General features: G+C 44.8%; 1 protein-coding gene across 5 annotated transcripts in view; it reads left to right on the top strand.

Moving 5' to 3' along the window:
• Positions 1-17,140, top strand: part of LOC128802444 (PH and SEC7 domain-containing protein 3-like) — a 119,861-nt gene that overhangs the window by 24,519 nt on the left and 78,202 nt on the right. For 3 of the 5 annotated variants that reach the window (XM_053968824.1, XM_053968826.1, XM_053968825.1), the window contains exons 1-2: positions 1,199-2,070; positions 4,066-4,446. In XM_053968824.1, the coding sequence (XP_053824799.1) occupies positions 1,277-2,070; positions 4,066-4,446 (1,175 nt within the window). In that variant the 5' untranslated portion in view covers positions 1,199-1,276. Of the gene's footprint in view, positions 1-998; positions 2,071-4,065; positions 4,447-17,140 lie in introns of those variants that run through there. The other 2 variants (XM_053968828.1, XM_053968823.1) reach the window with 2 other exon arrangements.

Genomic DNA, 17,140 nt, shown 5'->3' on the forward strand with positions numbered 1-17,140 from the left:
TTTAAAACACTTTTATACTCCAAGCCAGTTTTGTTTTTTTTTTTTTTTTTTTTTTTCTTTCCTAAAGGAGTGGGACAAATGCAGCTGTTGATGGTTGGCTTTTTAATTGTTGTTTTGGGTTTTTTTTTCCCCCAAAAGCTCAGTTCCTCCTTGGGCTATGATATAAGGTGGCCAATTATCTGTCATTATATGATCCCTGAGGTCCCTTCGGACAGATGGTTCTCTGTTACCTCGAAACAATGGGAGCCACTGAGTGCTTGATGCTTGGAAAATGGGACCACCTATTTTTGGTCCTGCTTTGTTTACATCCGTTGGAAAAGCACAAGGAAGGGGTAGCAACGTTTTTCTGCAGCAGCTACTTGCTGCAGTAGAAAATGTGAATTGCTTGATATGCATCCATCACTGCAACATGACCTTCAGCTACCTGAGTTGTTAAAGGAAGAGGGTAGTCCTGGCAGAAAGTTGAATTGCTCATTAATTACTTTGTAATTTAGCCACTTAGCTTTGTCAAGGCTGTAGAACACAAGGGGTGTGGCTGATTATCTTCCCAGTGTTTCACCTTTACAAGTGCAAATTACCTATAAACGTAAAACCATCATGTGTAGTGTCCTTTTTAAGTAAAACCATCATGGGTGGTGCATTCTGTGTATGGATGGATGTCAGACATCTGAATCTCTGCTTTCTTAGGCCTGTGGCCTGGCCTGAGGCCTCAGACTGTTCACGTGCCATTGGGACCTTTTCTGAAGTGTAGCAGACATTTCTGGCATTCCTTCCTCTGTCGTGCAGACTCCCCAAGTAGGGCCGCCCAAACACTCCTATGTAAAAGGACCAACTTTGGATAACTGCAGTGCGAAAGCAGAAGTGAGTTAAACTGAAGTATTTTCTCTGCAGGGGAGAGCATTGTTACTCTGTTAGGAGCGGGCCAGGGAGAGAGATCAGACTTTTTGCTTTGTGCTTGTGGTAGATAAATCCAGGGTGTCTCTCTTTTTACTTTGCAGGTAGTGGCCGTGGAAGCAGCAGTCTGCCTCCTCATACCATCATCAATGAATTTCCAGAGTATGGCACCGTAGAGTCGAGCAGACAAGCGCCATCGGCTCCATGGACATGCCAGGCCAAGCCTATAACACGCAGTCCAGAAAGACGGGACAGTCACCACCGTGTCAGGCCTATTCCTCAGTGCGCGGCTCCTGCTGATAATTTGAGGCCTGCTGCAGGGGCATTGCAGCTTCACACCTCAGAAGAAGGTTTGCAACCCACGAGTAATCTGCCAGAGATTATGAAAATCTCTCGACAGTTAGAAGCAACAAAGGTGCAAGAAAGAGCAAATACTTCTCTTCAGAGATCTGCAGATTCAGAGATGCAAATGGAAAAAACGAGTGTTACTGGCAGCCAAAATGTGCAGGCACCCAGAGAACCAATTTCAGCAGGCCAAGAAAAACTCTCAGACATGTTTCTTCCATCTGAACGAACAGCTGAGGAAAAAAAGCATTTGATCATAGAGAAAGATCTGGCTTCAGTACGATCTGGAGAAAAGCAGTCTGAATCCTCACAAACCATAAGTAATAAAGCAGAGGAGGTCCACACAGCTCAGAAACCAAGCTGTCACAAGCCATCTGTGACAAACCTGGAAGCAGTCAGCAGAGTGGAGAGGGGGACACGTTTTGAGGAGTTTTCAGAGTACAGTCAAGGCAAGATGCAAACAGGTACTGAGAGAAGGCTTGCTAAAGAGGCAGCTGTGAGTAAACATGTAGAATTTCAAGGTGTGGAGATCTTATGGCTGCAAAAAGCTGAGGAGCAGCGAAGAAAGAAGCACTCACTGCTGGACTCTGTGTCTGTGGAGAGGAAGGCATTCCCCAAAACATCCAGCCACCCCATGTCACCAATGATCTTGCATTCCTTGCCAGACAGTGCCTGGAGTGAGGTCTGTGAAGACCCAAGGCTGGAACCTGGTGCCTCTGGAGCCACTCCTCTACCACTGCTCAAAGAAAGCAGGAAGGATGAAGTTTCTGTGAAGGACAGGAAGAACTGTGGTGAGGAGGAGATGGCTGTGTTTGCGAGAGACCAGGGCAGGTGAGCTGGTGCTAAGAGGGTAGCAGGAGTAAGGCAGGGGTTCTCTTATCTAGGCATGTGGCTTGTGCCTACCTGTTTAGGAGCTAATAAGAAGCAGCAAATATTTGTCTGCTGCCTGTGGTGTGGTGTTTACAGTAGTGGTTCACATAGCTGGTGGTTGGCTAGTGCCTGAAGTTGGTACTGAAGTCTTGCTGTTTGCACAGGGATGTCTTTGTGATGAAGCATCTGTAGCAGGTGTAATTGGGATCTGGACATGCCATGTGTCCTAGGGTGACGTTATGATGCTCATATCCCCCAGTCATGTGTTCTGTTTATGCTGGATATTCTATTCTGTGCCTTCAAGATGGGCTCTGAGAACGAAGGTGGGGAGAAGAAGAAGCACAGAGTTTGTTATCAGCCTGCACTAACTTCTCCACAGTCTGCTGGACACAGAACACTGTGTTGTCTGGGCACGGATGGGACAGGACACCGCGCTCCTTCGCTTTCTAGTTCGTTTAGCTAGCTGAGGCAGTCCAAGTTTCCCTGGACTGGTTTTCTTTCCCTTTTCTTGGATCCATTCAAACCTGCTCCAGACTGGGGCCTGGGGAAACACCGAGAGCTTGCACTTTGTGGCCCACCAGGGCCTACTGTGGGCAGCAGCAGCCTTTCCCAGTGCCGGAGGGACTGATAACAGAGTGACCACCCCCCAGAGAGATTTTTTGAATTTGTCATCTCTTCAGAGAGACAAATGAGTTTTGTCATCTAGTATTGTTCATTTTTTGTGCTGGGGAGTGCTTTGCCTGTTAAATAAACAGGTTTTTTCCACTTCTCTCAGAGGAAATTCTTCCTGAACTGATTGGGGGGAGGGGGCTGTGTGAGTTTGCTTTCTGGGGGGGGGCCCTTTTTTGACGTTTTCTCCCAAATTTGCCCTAAACCAGAACACTATGTAATTAAATACAGTTGGCACGCAGGCCTGTCCATACACACCTGAACAGATTTTCTGGTTTCATTCAGAGTTTGTGCAAAAACTGTGACAACCTCTGAATGGTTGGATAATAAAGACATTAAGGCCATGTCGATCATAGGAGGATAAATGCTACAATATGTGCTTTCTGTGTTATCTATCTATCTATCTATCTGTGTTTATATCATTTTAGCAGTACATATTGCAAGAATGGCATGTTGCTTTGCATCCTGATTTGCTTGCTTTTCTTTCCTGATGCATATCTCTGACAAAACAAAAGGTTCCACTGGTGCGCTCTGAGCAAATCATGCCCACTTTGACCTGGAGAGATGTGTGCTGCTGAGACAACATCTCTACAAGGGAGGCTTTCCTGCCTCTGCACCTCTGTATCTGTGGAGTTTTGCTTTGACTAGTGCATGGGATTACTTGGGCTGGCTACCCTAACCTCTGGCATGTTGAGGAGCCCCACAGTATTTGGTGCAGCAGAGAAGAAAACTCTTCAGGGGAATGGTATACCTTTCCTTGCATCAGCAAGCAGGCTGAGTTTTCTCCCTTCAAATCTGGTTCCCCAGGCTCCATATTTTTAATTGCACGTGCTTCCCTTTGCATTTTGGAGTGATTTCCTTCAGCTTTTTGCTGAAGACCCCAGTCCTAGGACTGCAGAGCTGGCAAATAATCCTTCAGGGGCAGAGGCTCCATCTGGATACACATCTCCAGCATGTGCAGTCTCTGGCTTGGCACTGGTGCTAGGATAGATCTTGCACACTGTGCTTTTCTCTTTTGCACGTAAGCAGCTGATCAGTTAGACAGTATTAGGATGTCTCCTAGCCCTCTTCTTTTACCCAGAAAATTGTTTCTTTCTATGTCCCTGGAGAGGGAGATGATAACAGTCATAAAGAGAGGTAGTGCAAGGAAAAACCAGCATTTTACCTGCAGTGCCCTCTCTTGCATAAAGCTGCGTTAACCTTTCTGTTCAGAAAAGTGGAAGATGAGAAGGATTGCCCAAAGTCTTGCCCCCAAACTGAAATGAGCTGTTTCTGGTTAATTTTCAGGATGGTGGAGGAGGGGGAAGCCGCCACAGGAGGATACGAAGATTTCCTTGGGCAGAGGCACTCTGACATCTCCACTGATCTATACAGCTCACAGTTTGAAAACATCCTAGACAATGCATCTTTGTACTACAGTGCGGAATCTCTGGACACGTTGTACTCAGAGCCTGATAGCTACTTCAGCTTTGAGATACCACTCACTCCCATAATCCAGCAGCGCATGAAGGAGGGTGGACAGTTTTTAGATAGGACATCAGCTGTGGGGCAGACAGATGTGCCTGACAGGGAGGTGAAGGGATGTGGTGAAGGCATTGCCAATGGCTTAAGGGATGCAAGCGAAACACTCTTCAAAGGAGATGTCACAGAAGTCCCTCATCTGGAAAGGTAAAAGTAGTGGGTGAGCTTTCTGTGTGCCTGCTGATTTTTTCCCAACCTCTCTTTACTTTAGTGTACTGTCAGAGAGTGTAGTTTTGCCTCTTTTAACACTTCTAATTTTCGACAAGAATAATTTCCAGGGTGACTGCAGAAGAGAAATGAGCCATCCATACCTGCCATTCATAAGAAGAGAGCAAATTTACATTATGGAGGTTTATTAGGCAATGCTGATGTGTTGATAAATGTCTGGTATTATCACATCTCTGGGACCTGTCTCTGGAGGAGTTAGTTATTGGTTACAAATGAACCTTGTTCAGCTACAGTTCTTACCTGAATTTTTTGGCAGCAACTTTAGGAGTGGTAACACTTTGTGTACACAAATGAGTTGTCCAAATGCAGTTTGTGATCTGAATGTTAAACATGTGCCTTTGTGCACAGTGTTTCCTCTCTTGAGGTCAGTGGGAGTTTAGAACATTACTTCTGCTGGGATGAGATTTTGCTCCCACCACATTCACAGGTTAGCTGCTTCTTTCGTTTGTGCACTTAGTGAAAGAGAAGTGAGCATTACAAAAATGTTAATAATTTCTGATTAAGTAAAAGGAGAGGTGAGAAAGCCTATTAAAAGAAAGAGTCGTGTGAGAAGCAAAAACTAGGCTGAATGGTCAGAAAATACTGTACAATTGCAGAAAATCACTCTGGGTACAAACTTTTCTTACAGTGTGCTGTCAAAGTGAGTGGGGACAGTGAAAGGCAGACACAGACAAAGTGGGAGGTTGAATTAAAAGCAGAGTGGTGAGGGTGCAACACACCTGCAAGGTGGTAAAGGACCTTGTGAGTGACAAAGATGCCTCTGGTCTTCATTCTCCAGGGACAGGATGTTATCTAAGAGTCCTAGGACTATTCCCTTCGATGGAACTAGTCTAGTTGGAGCTTTTCTGGGAGTAAGGGTGGGAGATCTTTTATCTGTTTTATTTTGTGCTAAAATGAAAGAAGTCCTTTGAGCAGAAGTAGTATGGATTAAGGCACAGTTTGCTCTTAAAACAGCAGGCAGAAGGATGTTAGAGTTTAAAATATTTTTCCCTCAATCATACAGTAAAAAAGGTGTTTAAATCTTGTGCATGCATGGTGCCTGCCAATAGGAAATAAGTGATTGCTAATCTGCAATAACCTGTATGGAGCCAGAAACTGAAGTCAGTCCTGAGACTTGTAGCTCCTTACTTATAGCAAAACCAAAGGCTGACATAAAACTGGACATAGGAGAACAAGCAGCACATTCAGATCCAGATTCTTTTACCCTGTAGTTGCAGCAAGTAGTATTTAAAAGATACTGTCACATAAGGCTCATCAGGACAAAAATTATGACAAAGACAATCACTGATGTGATGAGTCACATCAGGTGCCTGCTTAATGTGGATTTCACTTGGAATTAATTTTAGTTTAGATTTGCAGCCATACTGATAAGCTAGCAGTAGATGTTTAAATACTTTTTTCCTCACTTAATTAGGGAAAAAAAAAAAAAAAAAGTGTTTCTGGTTTGTTAGGGATAAGCCTCAAGGGCTCACCTAAGGTAAATGCCGGTAGAGAATGTCACTACGGCAGGATGCCTAGCCACGAGTATGCCCAAGAGAGTAATCCTCCCAGCAATAATCTTACAGCTAACACCACCCTTCCTCCTTCGGTATTCCAATACCATGTTGTATTGCACTAGGCGTGTATGTTGTGTGGTGACTGACAGGCGACTGACAGGTCGCGAGTACTACTTTGTTGGAGCCAGTGGGGAATCACGGTGTTAAGAGCGCATGGGTGAGAAGCAGCAGCGTGGGCGTGCTGGGGCTAGTGGCAGGTTTATCGCAGAGGGGTCAAGGCGGTGTGTCATGGTGATGCTCAGATGAACCAGAAATAGCCTCCTGAGCCCTTGCGGCTCAGGGAGTTTGAACGCGCGGCTGTGTTCCCTGAAGCAATCCTAGACTAAGGTTTACCTAAGTCTGCCTGTGCGATGCGTGTATGGCACCTCTGTGCCTGCTGCTGAAGCTCTCGTTTCCTACGGTGCTGTGAACCTGCGGTTGTGCTTAGTGCTGCAATTCCTCTCGCGTATTTCCCTCCCCTCATGCAATTCCTTGCCTAGCGCTGAAGAGCAGCGGAGGCACCCTCCGCAGTGGTCCAGCCCTCCCGGAGAAGGAGGGTGTGGGGAGGCAAGCCCTTCGCCCCGCCGTGCCCGGCCGTGCGTGGTGCCGTCGGAGCGCTCCGTGCACTTTGCCCAGCTAGGGTTCCCGGCTCCCGCCGCCCCCTGCCTGGAGGAGAGCGGCGGGAGAAGCCCCTCCCAGAGGGGTGGGGGTTGCTGTGGGGGCTCGGCATGTAGATACTGGCAAGTGCAAAGGGAAGTGGGGAGATTTCGGGTGCGGGGATTTGGGAGCAGAGCAGGGTAATGTGGCAGTGCGGGACAGCAAGGAGCATGAGACCCCCTCCCCTTTTCCGGAAACGGTACTGTCAACCCGAGGGAGCAAAAACCGAAACCAGAATCTCAGCAGTGCCTTGTGCCGTTGTATTTCTGTGATATGAAAAGTGACTGGGGAGGGAGGATGCTTCCAAGTACCAGCACTAGTTAATGGGGAAGCAGTGTGAAACACAAGTTCTTTCTGGCCCAAAACAGAAGTGGATGGCCGACTTGAGGGCAAAGAGCCGGTGGTTTTTCACCTGGAAATTGAAAGCCGTGTGCCAATTGGGAAAAGAGGAGCCGGGGCTCCCTGTGGCCATGCCCTCCTGTTAGCAGGTAGCTGAGTACCACAGCCCCTTCTGCACTTGTCCGGAGGGATCCAAAGCGTACCTCACACAAGGAGTGTGAGTTTTGATGCATAAGGACAAGGAAACCTGGCCTCGTAATGAATAAGCGGGAGGGTAACATCCTTCTCCGCTCTTAGGAAATTGCTGGCTTTGGGAGGGGTCAACTCTGGTATGTGAGGGCCGGTCACATGCCTTCAGAACTGAAAAAAAAAAAAAGAGGAAAAAACGTTATTAGAGGCTTGCAGGCTGCAAGTTCCATGAGCTCCTAGGTGTCTGAAGATTTCATTCATGCTGTCCTCCCTGTCAGCTGCTGGCCATGGTTAAATACAGTAAGTCCTGGCAAGAGCTGTATGATGGACCTGCCTGCTTTGATAGCCACCTGCCATCCTTCCTTAGGGTAGGGGGATGTCAGCTGCCCCGGAGTCTTCCTGCAAAGCAGGCAGGCTTACTTTTTCAAGTAGCCCTTTCCTGGCATAGCTTAGGTGCCCTTCGTGCCTGGCCAGTGGAGGAGGGATGATTGGGGGAGAAGGGCGTGCAGCTTGCCTTCCTTTGGGACTCTTCGTGTCTTTGGGGTGGAGTTTATTCTCTTTCAGTTCTCTGAGATAAGCTCAGTTGGTTAGAGCATGATGCTAATAATGCCAAAATTGCGGGTTTGATCTCTGTTGTGGGCCGTTCACTTAACAGTTGGAGTCAATGATCCTTTTGTATCCCTTCCAATGCAGAATATTTTGTCATTCTGTAGTGATTAACCCTTTGAGAGGAAAAAAAAAATCTGCAGCTGAAGTAGGCTTAAATTTCCACAGGAGGGGGTCGGAGAACAGGGGGAGGAGGGGTAGTGTGTGAGGTTTCAGAGCTGAGCGACAGCCTTTCCGATGTCAGGGCACCATGGGATCCTCATGAAATAGGCTGAACCGCAGGCTGCCAGTGTAATGAAGCATTGTAATGACAATAAGGACGTTGCATTTGGACCGCGTTTGATGCCCTTGTCTGTTTGTTATCCTTGCAGAGGCATGCAGTCGCCACTGCCACACCCATGCTCCAGGCGCTGTTCTCCTCCCTTCCCATGCTAATGGACTGTATTAAGGCGAGCAAGGCTCAGCCTTCCAGTCTGGGAGTTTAGTCTTACTTTTAGAGGCAGTAAGGAAAATTGTTAGCAAGCTGCTAACAAGACATTGAGCTTGAGTTTGTGTTGCCTGGACTAGATGTAATAATTTGCAAATTGATTGAAATTGGTGGTGCAAGTCAGAGTGGGGTGAAAGGGATGTGTTTCCAAAGCAGTAAGATACTCCTGAGGGGAAAAGGAGTTATCTTTTCTATGTATACCACAGACAAAGCATCTGCATGACTAAATGAGAATTATGAAATTATCTCTATGATGATCTCTATACTTCCAGACTTTAAGGACTGGACTTCTTTTAGTGTTTCCTTTTACTGCACACTTTACAGCAGATTTTCATTTCCTCCCCTTGTAGGCTGGAGTCAGAGTAAGAAATTTTTAAAAACCCACAAAACAACAACAAAAAACTTATGGCATTTCTTTTCCTGCCATAAGTGCCTTTTCCTGTTGTCTTGGGAAATATTGCCCCTGTTGGCAGGACATTGCCCAAGATTTTTGTAAATCCAGAGAGAAAATAAAAAATCTGTATTGCAACTCCTAATCCTCAAAAATGCTAAATATTTACCACCTGCCATCATCTTCAAAGAACTGATGGTGCTCAGCAAATTCTGCAAGTCCTGTTATTCTTTTTTTCCTAGAGATGCAAACACAAATTTAGTTGCATGTATTCAAGAGGGGAAGAAAACAAACTCCCTATAGCAATCTGGCGATTCTCAAAATAAATGTACAAGAATGTAGCCTGAAATTCCCGTGGGTACCAGGTTACTTTTAATTATTGGGGCCTCTTGTAGTAGTTCCCATGGTGGATATTTTTCTTCTGTGTATAGGTCATTTCCAGCAGTTTCTTACTTGGCGCTCTGCTTATTCCTTCTTTAAGACAATAAACTTTGTTGACAGATAAATCCAGTTTTGATTCCTCTCCCCGGGCTGATTCTCTAAGTCTCTTCCCAGTTTATGAGTACCCGCATGCCAGTTATAATTTTGGTTTTCAGTTTTGCACACTAGTATTTTTTGTCGAAAGTAGCTTGTATTTGATTTTTCAATGTAGTTACAAGACTCAGTACTTAGGAATCTAACAGGGAATCTTTATACTTTCATTTTATTAGTCTGTCTGATAGAGGTCTGGTAGAGTTTTTCTTCACTTTGAAGATTCACTTTGAGACCCAGTTGAATTTTTGCATTTAGTGTGAAATCTGCTTAAATCCCTATTTTGCTGAGTGGATTTTTTTCACCTCCAGACATGCCTCAGCTCATGGCAGACTCTGGGACCTAGGAGACATAGGTCAGTCAGAACATGGTACTACATATTTGCTGCCAACCATATGCCCAGCATAAGAAAGGTTATTCAGAGGGCTGGCATTGGTTATTGTCCTAGAAAAGCAAATGCATCCATTGTATCTGCAGCTGGTGAGCAAGCAAGCAGGCACGGGAGCCCATTTGCTGGGCTCTACGTTAGCCACATGGGCTAATGCATCTGTCAGTTGTTGAGCCACTGCTAACCACAATATGCTGGCACGGGTGTATGTTGAATCCAGGTAAAGATTAGGTGGTACAATTCACAGGGTAAATTTCTGACACCACTGGCATTTTGACAGCTGAGGATTTGCCTTGTTATTTCACAGCCTAATAACTTCTAAAATGTTATGCTACACTGTTCACCTTGGTATTCCTCCAAGAAGGTGTCATCACTTTATCAAGGCTCTGGAGATATGCTGTACAAAGTTTGACTTTGCTCTGGCTAATGAGGTCCTTGGAGCACCAGTTTAGTGAGAGTTTGTAAAGCTGCCTCTAGTTCCTAAATAAACTGTTGTTTTACAGAAAAAAAAGAGCTGCTGACTTCTCGCCTCTTCTGTTCCCAGCCTCCTCTTAAAATAAACAAAACAAAAATCCAGGAGCTGACAGAGACAGAAGAGAGAAAAAAAAAAAAAAAAAAAAAAAGTGGAGCAGCTGATCAGTTTGCTACACAAAGCGCCTCGCCTCAGTATAGAGCTGTCAGCAGCAGCTCAGCTTTAAGCTGGAATCTGTTGGCACGTCTCCATTACAGTCAAAGCCATTTAGGTCAGGAAGGCTTGATTCACCAAAACTGAGGCATCTCTGCCAGCTCTGAGCTGGTCCCGAAGTACAGCCTTGCCGTCTCATCTATTAGCCGTGACTGGCTGCTAGTCAGGCCCCTCTCCATGTTATTGTCAGTTAAGTCTCTTCTTCCTGTGTGTGTGTGCTGGGATAGAGAGAGACTGAGCTGGCAGCTGGCAGGACAGCATAGAGAGGCCTGCATGTCTTCAGATGTGATGCTGCAGCAGCGGTGGAGAAGAACAGGGCACGCAGAGCATGCAGACTCCCTGCTAACACAGCTGGGTGAGCTATGGGTTGGTTAGTGGTTGTTTTTTTCTTTGTTGTTTTTTTTTCTTTATTTACTATTCTGAGGATAGGTGGTTCATTTTGATGCATGGTTTCAGTGTAAAACTCCTGTGTGATACTAGTGCCAGTGCTCAAGTGCTTCATCTGCACATTTGCAGGGAAGCCTGAACCAAAAGGTGTAAACACATGTATTTTTATGCATCTGTTTTGCTTCCTGCCAGGGAGGACCAGCTGGACCAGCTGCCTGGTTAATATGCTTTTCCTGAGCCTACCTAACGTTTAACCTAGTTAAACGAAGCCAAAGCACGGGAGGGAAAGTCCTCTGCTGTCTTCCCACTTTTGGTCCTGTCCTGGAGAACCCAGCAGGAGCCTTATAGGGAATGAGGGTCAGGTGGGTGCTGAACACAGGGATGGTGGCTCTTGATACCTGGAGCAGGTGGGCTCTGAGGGGAGAGCCTGAGGGTTCGTGGAACATGTAGGGGCTGAGTGTTTTCTGAGCAAGGTCATAGATACGCAGTGCATTTATTGGGTCTGTTTAATTTCGTTGGGGCAGGTGGATCAGATCCTGAGTATGGGACAATCCCAATGCTTTCAAGAGTCCTGTCTATGTGTCTATGCATGTCAGAAATACTCATTGCAGGGAGGAGCCTTTGGATATCCCTTGTGGTGAGGACCAGGTTTTCACTTTCTAGGCATGGTGACATTAATGTGGTGAATGTCCATTAGCAAGCACTAATCCATACCATAGTGATGTATGAAACCTGAGGTCAAAATGGAGTCAAACCTGAAGTATTTTTAGCAAGACATTTGTAGTTCAGGTGGCAGTGGGCCAGCATGTCTGTGTGATAAAGTATGTGCTGTCTTTCAAAAGGGTTGCAATCCTGTCCCTGCATGTGGTGGGACTTCTTGTTCTAATGCTGTGATCCTGTATTGACAATTGCATTTGCTGTATACAAGCCTACAGAAATGGTATTTTCTGAATGCTTTAGCTGCTAGCTCCCCTTTTTACAATCAGTAGGAATTATTTTAATGAAAGAAAAAGACAAATTATTATAGGAAAGAAGAAGTTATTTTTGAACAGCAGTATGCATTTCAGCCCGTGAAATTGACTTTGCATATGTATTGTATTGATAACCAATAGAGGATTACAGGGATTATTACCTTTAACTTTGCTCCTCTCCCTATAATGTGACACAGTTGAGGTGCTTTTTAATTGATGCTTGGTGGTTACTCTGGCTTATGGACACCGTCCTCACTTTGTATGTCCTGGCTGATGCTGTGCTTGTGAGACACCCACTGAATTGAGTTGCAGCAAAGTGCAGCTGTGTCAGTCCTCAAAGAGGGATCTACTTCAAAGCATGTATTTGAAGAGAACCTGTATATAGGACTTCAAAGCTGATTAAACCATTTGGAGTAAAATACCACCCTGAGTCATCTGCTAGGAAAGGGCATTATTTTTATTTTTTTATTATTTTTCTCCTCTTCCTATGTCCTGTCTTGGATGAGCCCTGGAGCTGAAGGTAACTGGCAAGGAAAATCATTGCTTGAAGTGCTTTTGTGCTCACTCTCTCTTGGCCTTGAAGCTTGTTTGGAGCTGTAGCAAAACTGCAGCACAGCCGTTCCCAGCCCATTTGTGTGGTCGAGTCATTTGTAGGAGGAACTGAGTCATCACATCTCACTGCTGGCTGGGATTTTTTCACTTTCTTCAGTGGAACTGCTCCTTTCAGAGCTGGACTGTTCAATCACAGCTTTTCAGGTCCTTTTAAACAAAAGGTTTAACCACTGTGCCACTGGTTATGTCTGGTCTGCTCTGAAATGTGAAAGGATATCATTCACTGAACAGCCACATCTCTCTGAAGGGTTTCAGACCAGGGATTTGTTTCCGCAGGGCAGGACATAGAGGGTGGAGAGGAGGAGTGGGGACAGGCACCTGGCTGTTTCTCATTTGTCCCTGCCATGAGAGGCTGTTGAACTAGTATTAGAGCATGCTTTTCATGGACAGAGTTGATGGTTATGGATGGAATGCTGTCCTGTTTCAGAATTGGGAGGAGAAAGCTCGGAGTGAAAGTGTTTAAGACAACAGGGCCAGCATTGTCCTGCAGTGGGTGATTATCAGCTTCAGTGTGGCTCCTCAGTGGACACCGTACCCTTGCTGAAAACAACGTTGGTTTGGGCCCTAGCTTCAGCATGCCAGAATGTCTCTCCACCCTTTCTTACTTTTAGTCATTGCTGCATTTTGCTCTGGTGGGTTTTGCTCACAAATGCCGGACACAGCTTACCTTGGAGTAAAGCTGATGTTAAAGGCATGCACATTTATTTGAGAGAAAAAGTTGTTTTTCCTCCTGTTCCCTCCTCCTCTATTTCCAAAAAGTCTGTGAAGGTTCCAGCCCTGTCTTAATCCAAGCTCCCCAACAATTAGTGCAACCAATGCACTCCCTACAGACTTGTATGCCAGATAAATTAGTGTTCCTTGGGGAAGGAACATATGCATCAAGGGAGTCCATGTGCCACAGAGCATATGCTGTGCATCAGTCTGGTAAAAGTGGCAAGTTGGGATCACTGAAGTGGCTGTGATGAGGACAGCACTTAGGCTGAGTTGTCACATGCTGCCACTCAGTGTCAACCCTGAACATCACTTCTTTGTTAGCAGCTGGGCCAACTGATCAGTGCCTTTACTCCATAAAGAAAAATGCTAATAGGCGTTTTTTTCCTTGGGATGAAGAAGAGAGTTTTTTCTCCATGATTTGCTACAAAATGAAGAGCATACCAAGGTTTAAAGCATCATAAACTCACACTCAGGCTGAGGTTTCCTCTTGAAGCTTAGTTGGCTGGGAGGGTAGACCACTGAGATATGAGATGCCTGTATCAATATCATTATGTTACTGGCCTTGCTGTGTTTTTTTCTGGAAATTGCAGCCATTCTTCAGTCAAACATTACTGTGTAGAGTTTCAGTTTTGGTGGGACCTGGAATGGGAGATGGGGGCAGTAAGTGAATCTAGAATATTCACAAACAGATCAAGTGTGCTAAGTGCTGAGCATGGCAAGATTGAGATAGTTTGGTATTGGGAGCTAAATCACTGTAGAACTGGTCTATAATGGAATAAGTGAATAAAACAGTATAAAATGCCTGGCAGTTATGGAGTATTACAAGAAAGCTGGAAAGCCTGGCAGAGCTTAGAGTCTACAGCTTACATGTTTTATCTATGAGCTTGGAGAGCTATTAGAAAGTACTGCATTTACCACAGCAGCTGCTTATCGAATTCCTGTAATTTCTGCTGGATATGATGGTTACAGCCTCTGTGCATTCCGCGTGGGTGTGGGGATGCTTTGGCAGAAGGAGAACGGATGCATCAGGAGTGCATTGCTGGGGACAGAAATACCACAGTCTGTAGACCTGGTTTCTGGCCACAGCTCATGTGCTGTGAGACTAGAGAGGTCTGCAGGTTTTTCTGTAGCTTCTGTTTTCTGTGTTTTCTGATAGCAGAGATTAATGTGTCTCTGGATAAAAATCAGTGGGCATTGCTGGACAGGCATTTACCAGCAATATCATTACAATCCCTTTTAGCCTTGAATCTAGGATTAGGGGGAGTATAATCTATTACATTTTTCAGCCTGTGTTTTTCAGTGGAGGTCTCATTTTTACATGATAAATAGTAATGCTGCATGAGAAATCTATGTCCAGCCTTGCTTTGTATCACAAAGCCCTTTCTTGGCACTGTTTTGATGGTAATGCTGCTGTGGATTCTTTATGTGTAGAAACTGTAGACTGCAGAAGAGAGACCTATTTTCAGCCTTGGTTACTCTTAGCTCTTGATTAGAATTCATTATAAGCACTTATAATGAAGTGGGAGGGAGCATTACTGAGGGAGGCAAGCATTACTGAGTTCAGAAGATTAGTAAAGAGAGGTGTGAAGGAAAAAGGATGGACCTGGAAAGCACTGAAAGTAAGAAGAGACATCAGCCTTTTCCCTGAGTAACACCACTTGGACCCTGCTAAAATATCCTGCCGTGAAGGCAGCTTGCACAGTAGCCATGCACAGGGCATCTGCACTTCCTAAGCCTTCAGTGACATGAGCACTGAGTTTTCGAGCCACCTAAAGCCACTTGAGAGCTGAAGTCTCACTTTACTGCTAAGAATCTGTAATTTTCCCTGAACAAGAGCCTTATGTTACAGACAACCTGTATTGATTTGACAGCCTTTTTGTACGTCTACTTTGTGAGTATAAAAAGTACTTACATAGTACTTACTTTTTGTACTAGGTAGTACTTTGTACAAAAACTTTTTTGTACAAAAAGTACTTACTTAGCCCCCCTTCGTACTAAGTAATAAGCTAATCAACTGTCAGAATTAACTACTGGAATAGCAGAAGGAAGCATCCCTTATTCTTCAATGCATGTATGGGCACCCTCGGTCAGTATGAAGCGTTAGAATGGAGAAGTTGGAAGGTAGTTTTTCTTACGCAGCCCTGTTGACTAGTTTTGGCAAATAGAGGGAAGAGCACATCCTTCTTGCTGGGTGTTCCTCCTTCATATCCCAGCCATGGCTCCTAGAAGCAAAGCAGAAGCTGGAAGGTGCTGTACTCTTAATTTCACTAAGTGGCTGATGGACTTCCTTTCTAAACTTTTGGTGATTTATGGTAATGTTGAATCTTGTAGTGCTCTGGTTCCTAGCAGGGTACAGATGTTTCTTGTCAGCTTTGGCCATCTTTCAGGGCTATAAATACTACCTTTAATTAAGAGCAGTGGTGAAAGAGGACTGTGATGTATAGTGAGGTGAGGCTCTGTGAGTTGGCATGGCTTTTAAAGCAACATTTTTACATTAAAGACTCTGTAGATTTGTTAGCTCACTTGGGTATGCCTTGCTCTTGTCAATTGTCAGAGATGAGAATTTGGAACGGGTCATGCCTGATTTGAATGGACAAGGTGCTGCTCAGTGCTTGTGTCAGGGTACTCTGTCATTTGCTTTCTTCACAAGTTTGGTATAGGCCAAATTTAGAGAATTTCATACATTTGCTAGTGGTTTTGGATAGGGCCAAAGAGGCATTTTACACAATGATGTCAGGAGGGGCTTTTTTATTTTCTAGGATAACTGATGGCCAGTAATATTAGTGTTGTTGGAATTGTATTTACAGTATTCATTTCCTTCTAGGCATTGAGGCTGACTCCCTTTTGTTAAAAGCACTCTTTTATTTACACTGAAATAAATGCAAACCAGTGCAAATCCCCAGTTCTTGCAGGAACAGGTTAGATTTCTGTTTTCCCCAGATACGTGATAAAGAAGTTGTACCCACAGGGTGAATGTGTAATATTTCTGATGTTGCAGAAGCACTGAAAGAATGGAAACAGAGGTAAAATGGGCAAATCTCTGTTCTGTACATGTCCTTCTCTTAAACCATTGATGAGAAGAGAGGTTGGAAGCAGGTGATGATTTGTGGCAATACAATATTTTTTTTAAAGCTCATCTTTGAGGAGTTAATGAGTGGCTAGCAGACATTTGAGTAAATGGCTAGACAGTTGTTACTGGAGCACAGTGATCAGTTGTTTTAACCATGGCTTGTCAAGTCTGAAAATTACATTGGTATGTGAAGCTGTGGTATGTTGTTTAAAGTGCTGTGTGTACAAAGTCATCTTTAACTCATTCCGCTCATATCTGTCCTGTGCATGACCCTTGCTGATCATTCATTATCCCCGTGTAAATGGCATTTTAGTAAAAAGAATTTCTATATAGTATAAAAATACAGAAATAAAAATAGAAATGCTGTCAAGTGCACACACACACATATAGAGAGCTGAGATTTTGCAAAAAAAAATCATGCCAGTGTCAGAGAAAAACTCTTCTAAAGTTAAAAGTCTGCTTTTGTGCAGGGGCGTGTATGTGGGAGTGCACTTCTTGGTGCGGCAGGCTCTTGCCTCTTTCATGGGAGAAGCAAAGCAGGCACACAGCTCAGCCAGAGCTTTCCTGTTGAACTAGAAGTGGGAGGAATCTGTAAATGCATGATTTATTTGAAGTGCCCTGGAATTACCATGCTGAACATTTTGACTTTGAGCAGCAGGTGAGGGAAATAATTGCCACCATGAGGGCGCAGGAGGGAAGCAAGGAGTTCTCCAGGCTGGCATGGATGGTTTCTGTCTCTCATAATCCAAACTGGGTTCCTTGCTCCGAGTCCTGCTTTTTCTAGCAGTGCCTTCCCATGGGATGTCCACTGCTCATAGGCGACACAGAAGCCACTGAGAGTTCTGGCGATACTATTTTAGATTTAAGGAATTGTGTTGTTTCCAGGACAACTGGGGAAGAATGAGGAAGGGACTTGTTCTGACTCAGTTTGGAGTAACTGATCACCCTAGCTTAATCACTGCATTTCTCCTGGAAAATGGGTAATTTCTTAGTTTTAAAGAGGCCTCTTCAAGCCAAGCAAGCAATTGGGTTAAAAAATACTAATGCAAGA

Source organism: Vidua chalybeata, chromosome Z (assembly GCF_026979565.1).
Source record: "Vidua chalybeata isolate OUT-0048 chromosome Z, bVidCha1 merged haplotype, whole genome shotgun sequence".
Taxonomy (NCBI): Eukaryota; Metazoa; Chordata; class Aves; order Passeriformes; family Viduidae; genus Vidua; species Vidua chalybeata.